The sequence below is a fragment of the Neoarius graeffei genome, chromosome 12 (genome assembly GCF_027579695.1).
Source record: "Neoarius graeffei isolate fNeoGra1 chromosome 12, fNeoGra1.pri, whole genome shotgun sequence".
Classification (NCBI taxonomy): Eukaryota; Metazoa; Chordata; class Actinopteri; order Siluriformes; family Ariidae; genus Neoarius; species Neoarius graeffei.
In genome coordinates, this window is record NC_083580.1 from 57,849,169 (window position 1) to 57,870,911 (window position 21,743).

Sequence of the window (21,743 nt, forward strand, 5' to 3'; positions counted from 1 at the left end):
GTTTGGCAATTTTGAAACAGAAAATATTCTTTGACCTTTGAAAAGGCTGTTGCACACCTTAAGACCTGTTTGCAGGAGCAATGGGCCAAAAATAACACCTGAAACGCTTCATCACTTGGTGTCTTCAGTCCCTAAACATCTTTTAAGTGTTGTGAGAAGGAATGGCAACATTACAAAGTGGGAAATACTTTGCCATCCCAACTTTTTTTAATGTGTTGCAAGAATCAAAATTTTAATAAATGTGAAGAGAGAGAAGAAGCATTTGTCACAAGCACAGTGAAATTCGGCCTCTGCATTTAACCCATCTGAAACAGTGAACACACACACGGCAGGTATGCTACAGTGCCCGGGGAGCAGTTCGGGGTTTGGTGCCTTGCTCAAGGGCAGTTCAGTCCAAGGCCACCCCATGTTAACCTAACTGCATGTCTTTGGACTGTGGGGGAAACCAAAGCACCCAGAGGAAACCCACGCAGATACAGGGAGAACACGCAAACTCCACACAGAAAGGCCCCCGTCGGCCGCTGGGCTTGAACCCAGAACCTTCTTGCTGTGAGGTTACAGTGCTAACCACTACACCACCGTGCCCACCAATAAAATTCACGAGGTAAGACATCAAATAATGTGCTGTTGTATTCTTTTGAATGCAATGCAGGTCAAAGATTATTTACAAATCATTGTTTTCAGTTTTAAGTTCAAATTCAACATACCGTCCCAACTTTTTCTGATTTAGGCTTGTAGTACAAATAATGTATAGCCTTTGACTCAATAAAACAGTTTTTTTTTTTTAATTTGCCCCAACTATTGTACATGCATGCATCTCATTAACTTGTGGAGCAAAGTGCCCTATATCTGCTGTATGTCAGTGTACGAATCAGATGGGGCATACGTTTTTGAAGTAGCATTGTCTTTTTTACTGAGTGGCGGGACAAGTTACATAATACCACCACCATGTTGATTTATATGCATTACCCCATTCATATTTTAAGTCGTGGCCTGTCTCTACTCATACTGTCTCTGAATAATACAGTTAGGTCTGTATATATTTGGACACTGGCACAAATTTTGTTTTTTTACCTGTTTACTGAAACATATTCAAGTTATAGTTATATAATGGACATGGACATAAAGTCCAGACTTTCAGCTTTCATTTGAGGGTATCCACATTAAAATTGGATGAAAGGTTTAGGAGTTTCAGCTCCTTAACATGTGCCACCCTGTTTTTAAAGGGACCAAAAGTAATTGGACAATTAACTCAAAGGCTATTTCATGGGCAGGTGTGGGAAATTCCTTCGTTATGTCATTCTCAATTACGCAGATAAAAGGCCTGGAGTTGATTTGAGGTGTGGCGCTTGCATTTGGAAGATTTTGCTGTGAAGAAAACATGCGGTCAAAGGAGCTCTCCATGCAGGTGAAACAAGCCATCCTTAAGCTGCGAAAACAGAAAAAAACCCATCCGAGAAATTGCTACAATATTAGGAGTGGCAAAATCTACAGTTTGGTACATCCTGAGAAAGAAAGAAAGCACTGGTGAACTCATCAGTGCAAAAAGACCTGGACGCCCACAGAAGACAACAGTGGTGGATGATCGCAGAATAATTTCCATGGTGAAGAGAAACCCCTTCACAACAGCCAACCAAGTGAACAACACTCTCCAGGAGATAGGCGTATCAATATCCAAATCTACCATAAAGAGAAGACTGCATGAAAGTAAATACAGAGGGTTCACTGCACGGTGCAAGCCACTCATAAGCCTCAAGAATAAAAAGGCTAGATTGGACTTTGCTAAAAAACATCTAAAAAAGCCAGCACAGTTCTGGAAGAACATTCTTTGGACAGATGAAACCAAGATCAACCTCTACCAGAATGATGGAAAGAAAAAAGTATGGTGAAGGCGTGGTACAGCTCATGATCCAAAGTATACCACATCATCTGTAAAACACGGCAGAGGCAGTATGATGGCTTGGGCATGCATGGCTGCCAGTGGCACTGGGTCACTAGTGTTTATTGATGATGTGACACAGGACAGAAGCAGCCGGATGAATTCTGAGGTATTCAGAGACATACTGTGTGCTCAAATCCAGCCAAATGCAGCCAAACTGATTGGTCGGCATTTCATAATACAGATGGACAATGACCCAAAACATAAAGCCAAAGCAACCCAGGAGTTTATTAAAGCAAAGAAGTGGAATATTCTTGAATGGCCAAGTCAGTCACCTGATCTCAACCCAGTTGAGCATGCATTTCACTTGTTAAAGACTAAACTTCAGACAGAAAGGCCCACAAACAGACAGCAACTGAAAACCGCTGCAGTAAAGGCCTGGCAGAGCATTAAAAAGGAGGAAACACAGCGTCTGGTGATGTCCATGAGTTCAAGACTTCAGGCAGTCATTGCCAACAAAGGGTTTTCAACCAAGTATTAGAAATGAACATTTTATTTACAATTATTTAATTTGTCCAATTACTTTTGAGCCCCTGAAATGAAGGGATTGTGTTTAAAAAATGCTTTAGTTCCTCACATTTTTATGCAATCATTTTGTTCAACCCACTGAATTAAAGCTGAAAGTCTGAACTTCAACTGCATCTGAATTGTTTTGTTCAAAATTCATTGTGGTAATGTACAGAACCAAAATTAGAAAAATGTTGTCTCTGTCCAAATATTTATGGACCTAACTGTAGATCAGGGATAAAATTAGCTCATGTTTAAAGTCATTAAAATTCTGTAAAGCTGCTTTGCGCCAATGTCTATTGTTAAAAGCACTATAAAAATAAATAAACTTGAATAAAAACTAACATATGCTCATAGTGCACTGTGGGAATTTCTTAGTGTTCGAGACTAAGGACTAGTCAAAAATGTTGTTCGGATGGATTCCATGTGTTCCAATGTTTGGGACGTTTCCTAAAATAACTGTCATTCCAGAAAGATCACCAATTAGACATGAATTCTGTTATTTGGGCTACAGCTACAGTGTTCTTCCTCTCAGTGGACTCAGTGAAGTGGTCAGACTGAACATTAATAAAAATGGCCTGTGAAAGTTCGCTTCCGGTAGCAGTTAATTTCGCTTTGCTTTGAGTTCACTGAGATGAACTTTGGGAAACACAAGCCCAGAGAAGTCAAGAGGGTCGGACTGTGGCCTTTTCTTTCTAAGTAAATAGAATTTTTATGTAGCAGTTACACCGGACATTTGCCTCATTATTTTCTTAATGTCTTGTTTGCAGTTCAGGACACTGAAAATTACTCGGGTTAGGGATGAGGGTTTCTACAGGACCATGGTACAACACATAACAGTACAGTAATACAGTACCCAAGATTAGATAAAATGCAATTACACAAGTGTGAGACAAGCACAACACAATAAGTTCACAGAACAAAATAGACAGAACAGTGAATACACAGGACAATAGATAAACAGTGCAGTGACAACAGAATACATGGTTTGGTCTGATAATTCTGTTCGTTCTTTCAGTCTTCAGTAATCGTTTTATCCTGATCAAGGTCAGGGTGGAACCTGAATACTGAGCACAACACAGGAATACACCCTGGATGGAACATCAGTCCATCGCAGGGCACCATGCACACCCATTCACATGCGCATTCACACCTCCAGTCAATTTAGTATCCACTTGTTAAGTCTGACATCAGTAACCGTTTCTGCTGCCAAACAACCTTCATTGTTGCCATTGTAAATACTTCGTCGCTAGATTTGGTGATTTTTTTTTTAAACCGTTTTAGTGACTTTAATTTAAAAAAAAAAAGGCTAGCAACAGATATAGCCACTTTTTCAGCACACATTAGTGAGTGTCTTGAACTCAATACAGCTCTCCAGCTCACATCACTGCTCCTGTTATACAAGTTTAGAAATCAGGTTCGTAACACCTGACTTGCACTTACGACCAATCACTCAGTGCGTTTACATGCACATCCAAATCGAGCTGCTGTCGGTAATCGAGCTAAGGGTCCCAGCAGGGGTGCCAGAGAAATCCAATCCTACATGCACACAAGGAAATCGAGCTATTGTGTGAGGTACATTGTGCACCCGAGCCACAGGTGGCGCTACACACCCCATCGTGTTGGTACACTTCCGGTTGTCGTCATGAAGAAGAGCTATTCAAGAGTATAAACAAAGTTATCAGTTCTGTGTTCACAAGAAGAATGACGACGAGGACAGCAACCAGGGCTTAATTTGAGCCGGAACATGACGGAACAAGATCCGTAACCTCTGTTGTCGGATCCGGCAGCTATTTTCATTTCATTCGGTGTTCCGGCAACTATTTAAATGGATCAGATCACCTCCGTGACCATCACAAAGGGAAAAAAATCAAACAATAAATTAAATAAGTAAATAAAATTTTGTTTAGTGTTCGGTTTTGATTTTGATATCTGTTGTTGATTTCTCTCCTATGACATCCACAAAATCTATGCGAAAGGGGAAGAGGGAGGGACATGGGGTGTATACTTCCGCTCAATAGAACACCGGGTTTTTTGTAGCCGTTAGCTTGCGCTGTGGAAAAAATGGCAAAAAAACAAGAAAGCTTACTAAAATTTTTTAAATGAATTCTCCAACTTGTTTTGTAAACCCTTTATTTCTTAACTATTACTTGAATTGATTGCACTTATGTTTGCTGGCACTGCTTTTAAAGTATTCTCTTTTTTGGGCTTTTTCCACCTTTATTGGATAGGACAGTGTAGAGACAGGAAATGAGCAGGAGAAAAACAGGGAGGGCTTGGAAAACAACCACAGGTTGGAATTGAACCCAGGTCCCCAGATTTATGGCATGGCGCCTTATCCACCTGAGCCACGAAGTCCTGCTGGTACTGCTTTTAACTCTTGTGTGATCTGATCTCCAATGGTGAAATAAACCGGTTGTGATATGAGTACAGTCTGTTATTTTAGAAGATAAATTTAATATATAATTTAATATATAGCCTAATAAAAAATAATATTTTATAACATAATATCACGACATATTACTGTCTGTAACTGTTCGTCACTAAAGCATTTTCTAAGATCATAATGTCTGATATTATTATTTTTTTTTTTTACACACACAATAGGCGTGTGTGCGTAAAGTTATAGTAAACCACCCCCCGCCTTTTTTTTTTGAGTCGCCGGACCCACCCACCTCCTGCGTTCCGGGACCTCCCACTTCACAAATTAAGCACTGACAGCAACATCGATATATATATATATATATATATATTCAACTCCTTAAGCTGAATGAGCATGAACTCTATCTCCTCATTGCTCCAGAAGTGCACGTTTCTACTACTGTTGTCATGCCAACCGAGGCTGTTGTGTTTCCCGCTTGTGGTCTCGTCACTTCCGGAAGGGGCAGTGCTGAAGTAAGTAGCTCGACTATGTAGCTCGATAGGGTTTACATGCACTAAGTAGCTCGGCTACAATCGCATAATCTAGGTCGCGTAGCTCGATTACGAGAAATCCGGTTCGATTTCAGCCTAGCTAAGGTGTTTCCATGGCATTTAGAACTTCGATTTCAGTCGAGCTACGGCAGAAATTCGATTTTCTCTATGTGCATGTAAATGCACTGACTGATAGCCTTAGTCCTGTGCACAACTAATCACTGATAAATATGGTCCCCCCGAAATAATTACTGATCACCACTGTTTGTCCCACCCTCTCGGCTCTTTGTTCTTCATTTTAAACTTTCTTTTTGGTGATACTACATTTTATACATATTAAAAGCAAGTAAACATTGTCTTTCATGGCACCTGCATAGGTTTTTTTTTTTTAAACTTCGATCTATTGAAATAATGAGGGCCACAGCTCTGTGGCATGTTGAGAAGATAAGGCTTGGCCCCAGAAATTTGGTCATTACTTCATGGCTTAACAAGCAGATAAGCAACACATCCATGCATATTTTTGGGAGCTGGGAGGAAACTCCACACAGACAGAAACCCAAGCTCAGTTTCAAACCAGAGGCCCTTGAGCTGTGAGGTGGCAATGCAACCTCAGTATTTAAGGGAGATATGCAGAACCTTTATTTTAAAATAAATTTCTGAGTGGATAGTATCTCCATCCTTGACTCTTGTATGCTGCATAAATGGGAATAAAAAATAATATATATTTTTGAGAGTTAAAATCGACCTCAAAGTTGGCATTCGAGCTGCCCCGCTGAGCCAGCCAGCCCTGAGTGTGTGACGTCAAAGCGGTAACCGGTTTTAAGGCCGAGGCCTTTGACAGCTATCGACCAAAGTCATATAAATAAAAATTTATGGTGAAAGTAAGAAATACCATCACCAACTTGCTCAGCTAAGACTGATTTGAGTTCATTGATTGTGGGTTGACTCTCATTAAAACAGGATAGGTGTTATAACTTGTGCAACATACATGTACATGCATGCATTTTCACTGATAAAACATAAAAGGCTAATTAAATAATCAGATGAACTGAGACAATCACATTCTGAAGCAAATTAAATAATCTTATACTGGTAACTTAAACACACAATGCAAGTTACATGTATTAATCTAAATGCAGGTAAACAATGTGTGTTTTTTGTTGTTTTGTATCCAAATGAGAGTTGGAGCTTACCTGTCTGCGTTCTCGCTTCTTGAAGGCCGATCTTGTGGCCGATTGTTTTGAAACAATCTGACTTTCAGTTGTTCGTTCAGTTCTCCGTTCATTCGCTTCTTCCACGTAAGGGTAAGATGGCAGCAATATCCAGCAGAGAAATCAGATGGCTGCTCCACTCGTTCTCCATTTTCTCCATACTGAGTACGCTGCCATTACTGCTCAGCTCAGGTAATTGCTAAAACCCGGGATGGGATAGGACGTCATCGGTTTTAGCAACAACCGCGGGGAGGTCACTGCCCGAGCGATATGTCACGTCCTGTTCCATCCTGGGTTTTACCAACAACCCTCGGCTCACACTCCGGGAGAACTGGTGCAACTGAACTTACTTTCCTTTTAAAAAAATAAATAAAATAAATACTTACCTTTTCTTGTAGTTTATTTAATTGTTAGTGCTGCACCCTCTTTCAATACAGGCGTATAGCCAACGTTCCTCAACAGATCAGAGGTCTCGTACAAGTCCTCAGTAAAATGTGCAGAGCAGAGGAGAGACTGCTTCGTAGGCACCCAATGTGCCCGTGAACTTTTCGCAAAATGCGTCCAAATCTTTGCAGTTTGAACATTCTTGGGCCATGAATGCAACGTAAATCCACCTTCTGTCGTATTGCTGCACCGTCCAGCAACACATCTATGTGGCATGGCAATAAATTAGCTCAAAATGGAGGATCGGAGTTGCAGTCAGCTCTGTGTTTTAGTATAGCGGCAATGGCGATGAGACCGATAGACTTCCTGCTGTGACGTTGCAGACATCAAGGTCATTCACTCAGACCGCTACCTATATGAATCACTTTAATCGTAAAAATTACTATATTAGATTTATTGTTAACACTTAAAACTATTCCTGTGCCATTCTTGAGGTCTCAAGGCATTTATAAACAAAAGTGAGGCCATGGTTCTGCGTATCTGCTTTAAGCTATTGAGCACTAAAGTTTTGTCCCTCAGGAATGTATTCGAAGAAGAAATATGAGATAGAACCTTATCATTGCAAAGCCTAGAAAATTGCACAGGATTGTACAGGTATGACTGCTGCTTAAAATACCTAAATTTAATGAGTGGGGTCAGGTGTGTTGGGATAATGGAAAATGTTAATATGTGTAGCATAGGGGATTTCAGTACCAGGTTTACACTACCGTTCAAAAGTTTGGGGTCACTTTGAAATGTCCTTATTTTTGAAAGAAAAGCACTGTTCTTTTCAATGAAGATCACTTTAAACTAATCATAAATACACTCTATACATTGCTAATGTGGTAAATGACTATTCTAGCTGCACATGTCTGGTTTTTGGTGCAATATCTCCATAGGTGTATAGAGGCCCATTTCCAGCAACTATCACTCCAGTGTTCTAATGGTACAATGTGTTTGCTCATTGCCTCAGAAGGCTAATGGATGATTAGAAAACCCTTGTACAATCATGTTAGCACAGCTGAAAACAGTTGAGCTCTTTAGAGAAGCTATAAAACTGACCTTCCTTTGAGCAGATTGAGGTGGGGTTTACATTAGACTGTATCAGCGGATCATCAGATTAACGTTTTTAAAACGATTAGCGTGCACACAGCAACGCCAATACACGATTCGCGTGCACACAGCAATGCCAATACACGGATACGCTCGGCTCCGCAGGCATCCTGCGCTCCAAATCACTCCGCCCTGAACAGCGAGTGCCCTCTGGAGGGTGCGCACTCCGGCCCTGCGCAGCTCACAGAGCGCATGAGTGAAGCACACGAGCAGTGATTCGGGACTGAGCCGCTGTGTGTGTGATCTCAGTGCATATCGGGCATGCGCGTCACTTACCACTTGCAAGTGGAAGGATGGCAAGCCTAAAGACAATCATAACTACACAATGGGCAGTATTTGCATCAGTATTTGCAGTATTTTCATACTTTTATACTCTTTAATGAAAGGTGATACAAGGCGGAAGTCCGCGCCGTTTTTCAGCAGTCGCGTCACATGACCAACGCCAGCGAATCAGGAAGGTGGATGTCACAGTGACGTTGTCCAATGACGACGCCAGCTAGAGCTCAGCACAGCGTATCCGCGTATTCTCAATGTTTACACAGCACTGGACCAGACACGATCTGGATTGAATACGTGGACCCTGGCGGATTCCCGTTTCCCAGCGTTTCCAGGCGTTTTAATGTAAACGGACAGTGCATCTGCAAAGAAAACGAGACAGATACGGTCTAATGTAAACTTGGCCTGAGTTTCTGGAGCATCACATTTGTGGGGTCGATTAAATGCTCAAAATGGCCAGAAAAATGTCTTGACTATATTTTCTATTCATTTTACAACTTATGGTGGTAAATAAAAGTGTGACTTTTCATGGAAAACACAAAATTGTCTGAGTGACCCCAAACTTTTGAACGGTAGTGTAGATAAGTAGTGTGGTTAAGAATCGGGAATTAAGATGCACTCTGCTGAGTCCTGATGAGCTGGAAGTGTGACCTCCTTTCAGCCAAGCACTGCCTGATGAGCTCATTGCTGAAAGATCCAAAGCTGAACACACGCTGCCTTATTTGGGTGTATCAGTCCCAGATTCTTCAGGCAGAGCTGCGATGGAACATGTTCAGCTTCGACATTCAGACCACAAAGGCCAAAGGCAACGGCTGTCCGGCTGTTCAACCTCCTACACAAGAATGGACATGCACACATGACAAATGAGGGCATAAACACCATATTACTGACATCTCAGTATCTCACCATGAACACAACTATCTATACCTTCATCAGACCACGCACCAGTACTAATACTAACAATGCAAACATCTATTTTTTTTTCTTTCAGGCTCAGAATACTGTATGTGTTTTCCTCTCAGAACTCCTAAACAAGAGCCCTAAAGGCTCAGGAAGGGTGATGTCATTGTTAGTCAGCAGATGGGCTTGGAGTAAGCATGTCAGAAATGCGATTCCTCTGCTTTGTCAGTTGGCAAGTTTGCAGTCTGCAGAGTCCATGAAAGGGTCATGGGAAAGGTTCAGCTAGTGGTGTAGAGGAAAAACAAACAGTTTAGATCAGATTTCACTTGCAACCTCAAGAAAGGAATCCTTTTCCTGAAGGTCTTGAAAATGATTTGGACAAATATTACACTTTCACAAACCAAATCTTAATTTTTAATCAGGTCTGACTGAGTAAATGAACTCTAGTTTGGATTTTATTTTGCTGCATCAGCCTTTATATTTCAGAAGCCTAGCTAGAAGTCCACAGAGAAAGTGCATAATTATTTTTTCTGTCTCTTTATTTTTGAGATTTTTTTTTCATGTTATCAAGATGAACAAGTCGGTTCAAGTAGGCTGCCTGAACTCTGTTAGCTGCCACACATAGCTGTGTAATACTGCATTCAGCTTAACTCAGAAGTGGGAATTCAGAGCACAAAATTACGCCATTTTCAACTTCCTCATGTTCAAGCTACCAAGCAACCTGGACGTTCAAACAACATGGGTACCTTCATGAAAGCTTATCATTTGTTTGCTATGCCCAAGTACCAAAAGCTCATGAACTAGCAACAAGCAAGCCAGCTTTCACTATTTATATTTGCCTTATAGATTTAACCAACTAACATGTCTGTATGTTGTCTGAGGGCAGCACGGTGGTGTAGTGGTTAGCACTGTTGCCTTACAGCAAGAAGGTTCCGGGTTTGAACCCAGCAGCCGGTGAGGGCCTTTCTGTGTGGAGTTTGCATGTTCTCCCCATGTCTGTGTGGGTTTCCTCCAGGTGCTCTGGTTTCCCCCCACAATCAAAAGACATGCAGTTAGGTTGATGTGGGGCAGCCTTGGGCTGAGGTGCCCTTGAGCAAGGTACCTAACCCCTGACTGCTCCCCGGGTGCTCTGGTGTGGCTGCCCACTGCTCTGGGTGTGTGTGTGTTCATTGCTTCAGATGGGTTAAATGCAGAGGATGAATTTCAGTGTGCATGTGACATATAAAGGTTTCTTCTTCTGATCTAAAGCAAGTATGACTATATACTTCAAAGACTCAGGTTGTTTTGCAGGTCAAGAGGCCCACAGGGCCCCTCTTGGGAAAAAACAGGGGCCCATTTCTACAATGGGGGGCCCAGTGATTATCCTTCAGTTGAAGCGAACTTAGTGAGCGAAGCGAGCCCAATGAACAGCTGGGGCAGCCCAGGGGCTGTTTTTTTCTTCTCAATTCTGGTTTTTTTTTTTGGTATTAGAAGCCATATGAAGCAATGTAGATGACAAAAATCAATGCTTCAACCAAATATATTGAGATATTGTTTAATCAGTGGCAATATTTTGGAATTCAACCACAGGCCACTATATATCACATCTATATTATCTCCTCCTTGTAAATTATAGCACAAGAATGGGTTTGTTTTTTGCATGCTGTGACGATCTAATTCTGCTTGTCTCTAATCATCTCTACTTCTAATTTCAGAGAATCAGATGGTAGTAGTAGTGGTTGCTGTTGTAGTAGTTGATGTTGCAGTAGTAGTTGTTGTTGTAAATCTAGTATGACTAATTACCTTGGGTATCAGGGGTATCAGTTTTTTCAGGTGAATGTACTCTCTGCCGAAGAATGACAAAATAGATGTATTTTTCTTTTTTTTCTTATCCATGTTTTCTTGTCTCTTTCGAATATTCGTACATAGACCGTAAGACGCCACCTACCGAAAGACTTGGATCAGGTTTTACTCGCTTGGGACGCTACAAACGGGGCGGCGTAAATACACGAACAGGTCCGAACGGGTCCGACGTATATTCAATATGGCAGCGGTCAAAACAAATTCATCTGATGCTGAAATCTGTTGAATATCCAGATAATTATGTTGGAAGTTGCATATTTGTGCAAGATTTTCGATACTGAGACCATGAAGTCAAGTAATACGCCACGAAATGTTCCAAATAGGGTATAAAATGCTCGTGTCCATATTGGCCCCTGCCCCTCTCGACAATGCGTTCATTATTCGAAATAGTGCGTCTTAGACGCGGGCGCGCCAACAATCGGAGCCTCTGATACATATTTATTTAGTACTCAAAATTAGCACTTGACTATGATGATTGTTGACGACATGAGCACCCATGTTGATATATGCGAAAGTAAGGTTTAGCACAGCTTCCTAACTTTCCAATTAGGAATTCCAAATTGAGGAATTTTTCCTAGTCAGAAGTCTGAAATACAGAGTATGCAGCATAAGGATTAAAAAAAGAAATAAAACAAACAAACTCTGAGCTAGCTAGCATAGTTTCTGTGTAGTTTATTTCTAGGTGATTTCCACTAGGGGGCGGCGCGGTGGTGTAGTGGTTAGCGCTGTCGCCTCACAGCAAGAAGGTCCTGGGTTCGAGCCCCGGGGCCGGCGAGGGCCTTTCTGTGTGGAGTTTGCATGTTCTCCCCGTGTCCGCGTGGGTTTCCTCCGGGTGCTCCGGTTTCCCCCACAGTCCAAAGACATGCAGGTTAGGTTAACTGGTGACTCTAAATTGACCGTAGGTGTGAATGTGAGTGTGAATGGTTGTCTGTGTCTATGTGTCAGCCCTGTGATGACCTGGCGACTTGTCCAGGGTGTACCCCGCCTTTCGCCTGTAGTCAGCTGGGATAGGCTCCAGCTCGCCTGCGACCCTGTAGAAGGATAAAGCGGCTAGAGATAATGAGATGAGATGAGATTTCCACTAGGTGATTAGTGGAACAAATAGTTTAACAGCTTTAATTTGTTGATGCCTGCAGTGAATAATTAGTTTTATGACTATGGACAATTAAAAATGTGAAGATAATGAATATTTTGGAATTTTTTTTTAGCATACCATTATCATAAAATTGTTGTGTCTGCATGTGGATGTATTGCTATAGACATATTGTTAATTAATAAGTTAGCTAGCAACATTTTGAGTTGTTTAGCAGTGTTATGACTGTGTACAGTTTAAAAAGGAAGATAATATCTTGGGATGTGACTCTTATCACATAGTTTTATATCCAATTTTCTTTTCTTTTTTTTCCGGTGTACCATTGTTATATGATTTTGTGAGTTTACTCAGGATCTGGAGAAAATAATACTTTTCTTTAACATTGCAGGCAGTCTGAGGATTATTATGTCTACATGTGGATAGCTACAGGGTTAGCTTAGTTAAACATATTGTAGGTATATTGTTAGGTAATTAATTAGCTATCAAACATTCTGGTTTGTTTATTCTACAAGTGATTTACAGGGCCAGGGTGAAACAAGGATTTATTTACAGCTGTCGTCTCTCGATCACAAGTTCTCAGTTCTCTGTGGTTAGTGCTTTACACACCTGCTATGAATCATCAGTTTCATGACGCTAATGCTAATGCCGCAATAACTCACTGTTTACTGTCCTGCTCTGCTGTAACACTACATTGTCAAAGACCTGAGATGGTTATTTCCAGGTATAATGAGTGCAGTAAAGAAAACTGTTCTTCAAAGTTCTTAGTGCTCTCAAAGTTCCTTGTTGTTCTCGGTGAATTGCAAACCTGCAGTGAATCATCGGGGGCTTTTTTTGTTGTCGTCAGAAATTTGTTTCCTGTTCCTGCTTATACTACAGAATATGACAATGTCAGTCAAATGTCAAACTAATGATTAATCAAACTTATCTCATGATTTTTGAATGTGACCCTTTATCTTGTACTACATACATGTGCAAAGGTGAAAATACAGCGAGCGTACTTTGTGTTAGTTAGCTAGCTACTGTAGTTTCTGAGTTGTTTACTTTAAAACTAGGTGATTGTTGTATGAAATGAGTACAATAACTTTTTTTTAAACAAATGTATTTTTAGTTTCCTGTAATCACATAGTTATTTAAAAAGTATCATGAGTTTGGGTCTTCTTTTGACCCGTTAGCTACAAGTCTCATCATTTGGTTTGTTAAGTGAACAAAAAAATCCCACTTCTACTATCTTGAAAAAACAATTTGTTATCTTGAGATTACAAGAACAAGAAATCATTATCTGAAGATAACAGGACTGAAAAATGCTTGTATTCTGTGGATTTCTGTTTTATATAGCGAGGAAGGTTTCCAAGTAAAGTTCCATTAGTTCCAGTCTTTTCTATGTATATATTAATTAATTAATAATCCTTAATGGGTGGGAATTAAAGGGCTGATGACACGAACATGACTCTATGCAATTTCTTAAATAAACTATACAACATGGCAAACATGTTAGATTTTTGTTATAATTACGTGAAAAGAAGCTGTTGTTACGCGAATATCCAACTTTTAATTGCACAGCGCAAGAAAACTGGGTCCGTGGCTCGCGGCCATGTTGTGACGTCAGCGGAAGAACACGCTGCGGTTCACTGGCTGTTCTACTCTGGTTCTACTCAATGGAAATGGCGCATGAAAACACCGGTGAACTCTCTAGTGCTAGCTCTTCCTCTTCTGGGAGTCTAGAATTGTGTTGATCTCTTCCGAATAGAATCTATGATAGCCTACCCTCTTTACCCTTTGCCTCTCGTTGCTAGGCGGCAGTTACATGAAAGCCGCAAGCTTTCACAAGCAAATGCATGACTGATATCACGCCGACTTTATGATTACATTTATGATTATCATGTAGAATCTATAGCTCTACGTACCTTTGTCTTATGTCGTTTCACAACACATGTTCTGACAGGAGGACTGTCTTTGGATCCGGCATAGCTACTAGTAGACCCCCTCCGGAATACTGGCAGTGTTGCCAGATTGGGAGGTTTCCCGCCCAGTTGGGCGATTTCAAGTGCATTTTGGTGGGTTTTGAACATATTTTGGGCTGGAAAACGTCAGCAGTATCTGGCAACAGATACTGCTGACGTTTTCCAGCCCAAAATATGTTCAAAACCCACCAAAATGCACTTGAAACCGCCCAACTGGGCGGTAAACCTCCCAATCTGGCAACATTGTGTAGGCACTGCTGATGGTAGTAACACACGTTTGTGCTGAACTGAACACCCAAGAGATTCTTTTAAGCTGGGAAGGGTGTCAAAACAATCCAAATCGAAGTGTTCAGAGCACAGGATGGATGTTGGTGAGGGCTCCCACTTGTCACGAGTGCGCCTGACTTGCTTCACCCACTTCGCATGCAGCTCGGGATCTCTGGGAAACTTGAATAAACTTACCCCATCCTTGTGGGTTTTGGAGCAAAAGCCGGCAACACAACGCGAAGGCATAATAACTAATATATATATATATATATATATATATATATATATATATATATATATATAATGTATAATAATGTATAATAATAATAATAATAATAATGACAAACTGAACACCTGTCGCATCAACAACAAACTGGTAAGTTAGGAGGAAGGTTCTTTCGCTGACATCATATAGCTCCTCCTCCTCTTTCGTCTCCTGGGTGCTGCAGCCCCGTCAAATTTGCCCAAATAGCCGCGTTTTTTATCATAACTTGTAAAATAGGCGCCTTCGTGAATTAATATATGGATCATCGGGAATTACTTTTTATGTTATAAAACATCGCCAAAGATGTCAAAAACGTGTCATCAGCACTTTAAAGCAGTGAGCGATGGAAAAAAGTGCTCACAGCAGTGGTTCTTTGTTCTCTGTCTGCGTCTTTTTTTAAAGGATACAAAACCGTCCCTTTCTTTATCACTGGAGTGTTACTTTCAAGGGTACATACTTTTACCCTTGCTATGTTTTGGGGTTTTTTTCATGGTAAAGTGAATATATTTTACCTTTAAATTAATTAAAGGTACATAATTGGATCTTAAGGACCATTCTTGTTTAAAAGTACACTACATGCACATTTCAGTGTAATAGATACACACTAAAAGTATAGAAGATGTAATCTTGAGAGTACCACTCCAGTGACAAGGAAAGGTACAATTTAGTACAAACCCCCCTTTTTTTGAGTGTGTGCTATGAATCATCAGTTTTGTGACTCTGACGTTCTGACACCTCAGTAACTCATGAGTCTGTTTACTTCCTGAACATTACAATCTTAAATCGCTTGAGATGGGAAGCTAATAATAATTTACCTTATGATTCTGGCTGTGACTGTTTCAGCAGACGTCACCACTCTAAGTTTTATATATACTGTATGTATATATACACACACACACACACACACACACACACACACATATATATATATATATATTACTTCAATGACTTTGCATGCACCTTCATGCTGGTCCAGTGGACAGGACCAAGCATGCCACCTGCTGGTTAGACAGCCAATCAAAATACCTTCTGTCCATATCCATCCGAATCAAATAAACAAATGGACATCTTCAAAACATTTTAATGAGGCTTTTGCACGAAGTTTGTTTGGCCTGTTATATAACAGGGTTTTTTTTTTCACAAGATGTTCATCTTTGTAATTACAGCAAAGGAAATTCCAGTTTTGTTATCAACATTATCTTTTTATTTTTCTTGAAGGAGGGAAAGAAGAAATTTGACAAGGAAACCGAGAAATATTATACACTTCTGGAAAAACACCTGAATTTGTCCTCAAAAAAGAAAGAGTCCTTTTTACAAGAGGTAACATTTCATAGAATTTTTATTAAGTTTTATTATATACTCACCATGTCTGATTTGTCATTCATTGTGTTTTAGGCCAATTCTTTGATATGTATGTCTGTCTCTTTTTCAGGCAGATACCCAGATCAATAAGGAGCGACAGATGTTTTGTGATGCTTCTCTTGAATACGTGTTCAAGATTCAAGAAGTGCAGGAGAAAAAGAAGTTTGAGTTTGTTGAGCCGGTGAGGACAGGAATATATATATATATATATAGACACACACACACACACACACACTTTGTTTCCTTTTTTTTTTTTTGCCGGACTGGCCGAACAGCAAATAAGCAGGGCTACACATTTTAATTCGGTAGACGTATAAGTATGGCCAATACACATCTGAAGCTTACTTCTTTAGTTTTGCTCTGGGACTATGAAGTTAAGGGAGTAACAAGTGAACATGCCCATATGGAAAAGAAATAGAAGAAACTTATAAAAAAAATAACTTTCCATCACCTTCAGTTTATGTTTCATGTATTGTACATCATATAAGGAATATGATTTACTCCTGAAAGTGGCCACTTTTGCATTACTGTCATATATTGTTCTGATAAATACACAAATCATACAAGTTTCATTTTGTTCAAATTTACTAAGGATCTTATATCTGGTTTCACGGTTGTATGCTTTACATACAAGTTTCAGACAAAGGACATACAAATTTTATAAGATTTATTTACATCTTTTCCATATGGGTGTGCAAAGGGCTGTTTTGTAACACATCAGAAAAACTTCTGACTTATATGTAATTTAAACCACAACAGCACTGACCAAGATAAATATTTACTGAAAATGAATAAATTTCCCTGTAATTTCCCACAGCTTAGTCCAACCCCTCACCATCTGAAGTAACAGCCAGTGAAAACGCACTGCAAATGTCAGATATTTAGTGAAACTCCTCTGCTGAATTCATGCTGATGGTATTTTGCTGTTGCTGGGAGATTCATTCATTTATCTTAGATCCAGAGACTATCCCATTGAACAGGAATACACCCTGAATTGGACTCCAGTCCATCACAGAGCACTGTACACACATTCACACAAATCTAGTGAATATTATTGCAGCCAACTCAGCTGGCAGCATGTTTTCAGGAGGTGGGAAGAAACCTGAGAAGCTAGAGGAAATCCAAGCAGATACGAAGAGACCATGCAAAACTCCACACAGCCAGGAACCCAAGCTCAGGATCAAACCAGAGACCCTGGAGCTATGAGGCAACAGTACTACTCACTGCACTACCATTCCACCTTGCTGGGAAACGACATGATAAAAAATAGCACGACTGTTACAGTGGGGCAAAAAAGTATTTAGTCAGCCACCAATTGTGCAAGTTCTCCCACTTAAAAAGATAAGAGAGGCCTGTAATTTTCATCATAGGTACACTTCAACTATGAGAGACAGAATGGGGGGAAAGAATCCAGGAAATCACATTGTAGGATTTTTAATGAATTAATTGGTAAATTCCTTGGTAAAATAAGTATTTGGTCACCTACAAGCAAGCAAGATTTCTGGCTCTCATAGACCTGTAACTTCTTCTTTAAGAGGCTCCTCTGTCCTCCACTCATTACCTGTATTAATGGCACCTGTTTGAACTCGTTATCAGTATAAAAGACACCTGTCCACAACCTCAAACAGTCGCACTCCAAACTCCACTATGGCCAAGACCAAAGAGCTATCAAAGGACACCAGAAACAAAATTGTAGACCTGCACCAGGCTGGGAAGACTGAATCTGCAATAGGTAAGCAGCTTGGTGTGAAGAAATCAACTGTGGGAGCAGTTATTAGAAAATGGAAGACATACAAGACCACTGATAATCTCCCTCGATCTGGGGCTCCACGCAAGATCTCACCCCGTGGGGTCAAAATTATCACAAGAACGGTGAGCAAAAATCCCAGAACCACACGGGGGGACCTAGTGAATGACCTGCAGAGAGCTGGGACCAAAGTAACAAAGGCTACCATCAGTAACACACTACGCCGCCAGGGACTCAAATCCTGCAGTGCCAGACGTGTCCCCCTGCTTAAGCCAGTACATGTCCAGGCCCATCTGAAGTTTGCTAGAGAGCATTTGGATGATCCAGAAGAGGATTGGGAGGATGTCATATGGTCAGATGAAACCAAAATAGAATTTTTGGTAAAAACTCAACTTGTCGTGTTTAGAGGAGAAAGAATGCTGAGTTGCATCCAAAGAACACCATACCTACTGTAAAGCATGGGGGTGGAAACATCATGCTTTGGGGCTGTTTTTCTGCAAAGGGACCAGGACGACTGATCCATGTAAAGGAAAGAATGAATGGGGCCATGTATTGTGAGATTTTGAGTGAAAACCTCCTTCCATCAGCAAGGACATTGAAGATGAAACGTGGCTGGGTCTTTCAGCATGACAATGATCCCAAACACACCGCCCAGGCAACAAAGGAGTGGCTTCGTAAGAAGCATTTCAAGGTCCTGGAGTGGCCTAGCCAGTCTCCAGATCTCAACCCCACAGAAAGTCTTTGGAGGGAGTTGAAAGTCCATGTTGCCCAGCGACAGCCCCAAAACATCACTGCTCTAGAGGAGATCTGCATGGAGGAATGGGCCAAAATACCAGCAACAGTGTGTGAAAACCTTGTGAAGACTTACAGAAAACGTTTGACCTCTGTCATTGCCAACAAAGGGTATATAACAAAGTATTGAGATGAACTTTTGTTATTGACCAAATACTTATTTTCCACCATAATTTGCAAATAAATTCTTTAAAAATCAGACAATGTGATTTTTCTGGATTTTTTTTCTCATTTTGTCTCTCATAGTTGAAGTGTACCTATGATGAAAATTACAGGCCTTTCTCATCTTTTTAAGTGGGAGAACTTGCACAATTGGTGACTGACTAAATACTTTTTTGCCCCAATGTACGTGCTTTAATAAAGTATCTAGTAAAACAAGACATCATTTACAACCAAGGAATCCTGACAATGCCACACCCATCCTTGGCTGGGAGTCCAAGAGAACGTAGATTGTGTTACTTTCTTCCTTAAACAGGGCAGTTAGCACTTTACTATGGGTGTTCAGCTGCCCTGTGATTATAGTTTGAGCTGCAGTTCGAAAAAGCTGTGGTGGCTTCACATGTCTCAGAGGAAGCACATGGTAGCCTTCAACCACTGCGGTTGGTAGCTGTCTTGTGACAGGGGAGAGCTGGCTAGTGGGTAGGAAATGGCAAATGGCCAAACTTGAGAGACAACAGAGTAAAAAAAAAAGTCCTAAAAGGAGTAAAATATATCTTGGAGTGGAGTTTTACTGGACAATATTGGAAATGTGCACTCTCTCTTTGTCCCACCTACAGATGTCCTTTCAGGTGCCAGCAAGGGCGGCTGGTGCATAAGGGCGATTGGGCGACGCACTGCCAAAACGAAAAAAAAGTTTTTTTTCTTTTTTTAAAACAAACTTTCACCAGCGCTGCTCGAGGCCATTTTAATCTGTCTCTGGGTATCATTGTCCAATCAGGGTGGTCTTGCTTCTAGAGTACCGCCCCTTTTGGGGCGATTTCAGTCACGCTGAAAATTGCCCAAGAGTTCACTGATAGAGTCCCATGTTAATATATATTTTTTTCTCCTGACTGACACTTCAATGCAATCTCTATGGGTTCCGGGGGGGCTTGCCCTAACGTGCTTACGTCACTGCGAAGCGCGGAAAAGTTGCGTTCGATCCGCTCAGTTTCTGAGGTGAGATGGATGCGGAAAGCAATTCAGTGCGGTCCTTAAAAGAAGTTCCATTTAGTCAGCGATCAAATCGAGCTAAATTGGCAACAAAACAAGCTGGACCCCCCTCGACCAAATCTAAACATAAAACAAATTTCGACAAGGGGGGAAATCATATACTTGAGGTTTTACTTCAGCATGGTCCCAGCGCAAATCCTGGCGAGCTGGCTGTGAGGACGCCTCAGCGGTTTTCTGCTCCCCCTGCTTACTTTTCCACCCTGGAGGTGGCTCCACGGACAACACTGCTTGGACGGTCACTCGAGTTTCGGACATGCATCATTTGTCTGAGAAAATAAAAAAACATGAGTCATCAAAGATTCACATGGGCAGCTGCCTGAAATTTTCGGCTTTTGGGAGAGTGAACATCGCTACACAACCGGATGAGGGCTACAGGCTAGCAGTTCACCACCACAACGATGAGGTGAGCAAGAACAGGCACATATTAAACCGGCTCACCCAATGCGTGAAATTTTGTGGAGTGTTCAAGTTAGCTCTACGAGGCAAAGACGAAACTGAGGACTCCAGTCACCGTGGTGTTTTTCTGGGTTTGGTTGACTTCGTGACTCTCACACACACACACACACACACACACACACACACACACACACACACACACAGTCACAGAATCCATTCACTTTTGATGTTTTCAATGTGCATTTTTATATTTGCCACACTTTGCTCTGAGAGTTAGCACTTTGGTAATATCCTTGGTAAATACCAGTAATTGCAAGATCTAAAGATCCACTCATCTATTTATTCAACTGCTATTGTTATGTTAGCCAACTATTTACAATGTTTTGTTACAGTAAGTGCACTTTCCTGTTTGTCCTTAAGTTGCACAGTCTGTAAAATTCTTGCTGGTCATGGAGTTTGAAGTACAAAATCTATTTACAGAACATTCTGTAGAACCGTTGACTTGCTACCTAGGTCAATTTACTTCAGTCCTGTGGACATTTATGGTCCGTGTAGACATAACGGGGGAAAATTGCCCCCCCCTGAAAAAAATTCAGGAGCCGCCACTGGGTGCCAGTACCTGTGCACATCTCTGGCAACAAATAAATTAAATCAATCTCAGTTAACTGACTGACTATATTCTATAAACATGAACACAACATTGCCACGAACACAATAAGGTTATGGGCACAGCCATCTTGGACAAGTTGAATCATTTGGCATTTTTCTGACATAAGACTAATTTGTTTCACTAGTTACATTTTGTACCATGTCCTTTAAGTTCTGCTTCCTTAACTTTGCAGTTTTGCAGATGAAAATATAGTTTCATTTTAAACCTATATATTTGTTGTATCCCTTTTATTATACAAAGAGTCTCTCTCTCTCTCTCTCTCTCAGCTCCTGGCTTTTCTCCAAGGACTGTTCACATTTTACCATGAGGGTTATGAGCTGGCACATGAATTTGAACCATATAAACAGCAACTTCAGTTCAACCTACAGAATGTAAGAGTCCATGTTACACATCCTGCTGCACATAATGCAGTAAATTAAAGGTTAAGGCATACTGTGTACTAGGCCTGTGCAATATAACGATTTAGTCATGGTATTATAATGCAAAAATATCTAGTAATGTTTACTACCAGACCTGCCAACTTTTTCTCATTTTGTTTACATTACTGGCATTTAGCAGACACTCTTATGCAGCACTACGTACAACATACCCAGAGCAACCTGGGGAGCAGTTGGGGCTTATGTGCCTTGCTCAAGGGCACTTCAGCCATTCCTGCTGTTCCAGGGAACCAAACCAGAAACCTTTTGGTCCCAAAGCTGCTTCTCTAACCATTAGGCCATGGCTTCCTTAGAAGCTCTGCAACTTATCTTTGGAGTACGCTAATATGAATTATAATCAAAAGGATGTCCAAAGAATTGTCCCTAATAAAATGGGAGATGCGCACATGTGACTCAAGAATGATTTGCACTAACATTTTG

At 40.9% G+C, this 21,743-nt stretch overlaps 1 protein-coding gene across 1 annotated transcript in view; it reads left to right on the top strand.

The window, feature by feature from the left end:
* Nucleotides 1-21,743, top strand: part of arhgap42a (Rho GTPase activating protein 42a) — a 111,021-nt gene that overhangs the window by 49,718 nt on the left and 39,560 nt on the right. Inside the window, exons 5-7 of the mRNA XM_060936107.1 lie at nucleotides 15,929-16,030; nucleotides 16,143-16,253; nucleotides 21,153-21,257. Coding sequence (XP_060792090.1) covers nucleotides 15,929-16,030; nucleotides 16,143-16,253; nucleotides 21,153-21,257 — 318 coding nt within the window. The remainder of the gene's footprint in view (nucleotides 1-15,928; nucleotides 16,031-16,142; nucleotides 16,254-21,152; nucleotides 21,258-21,743) is intronic.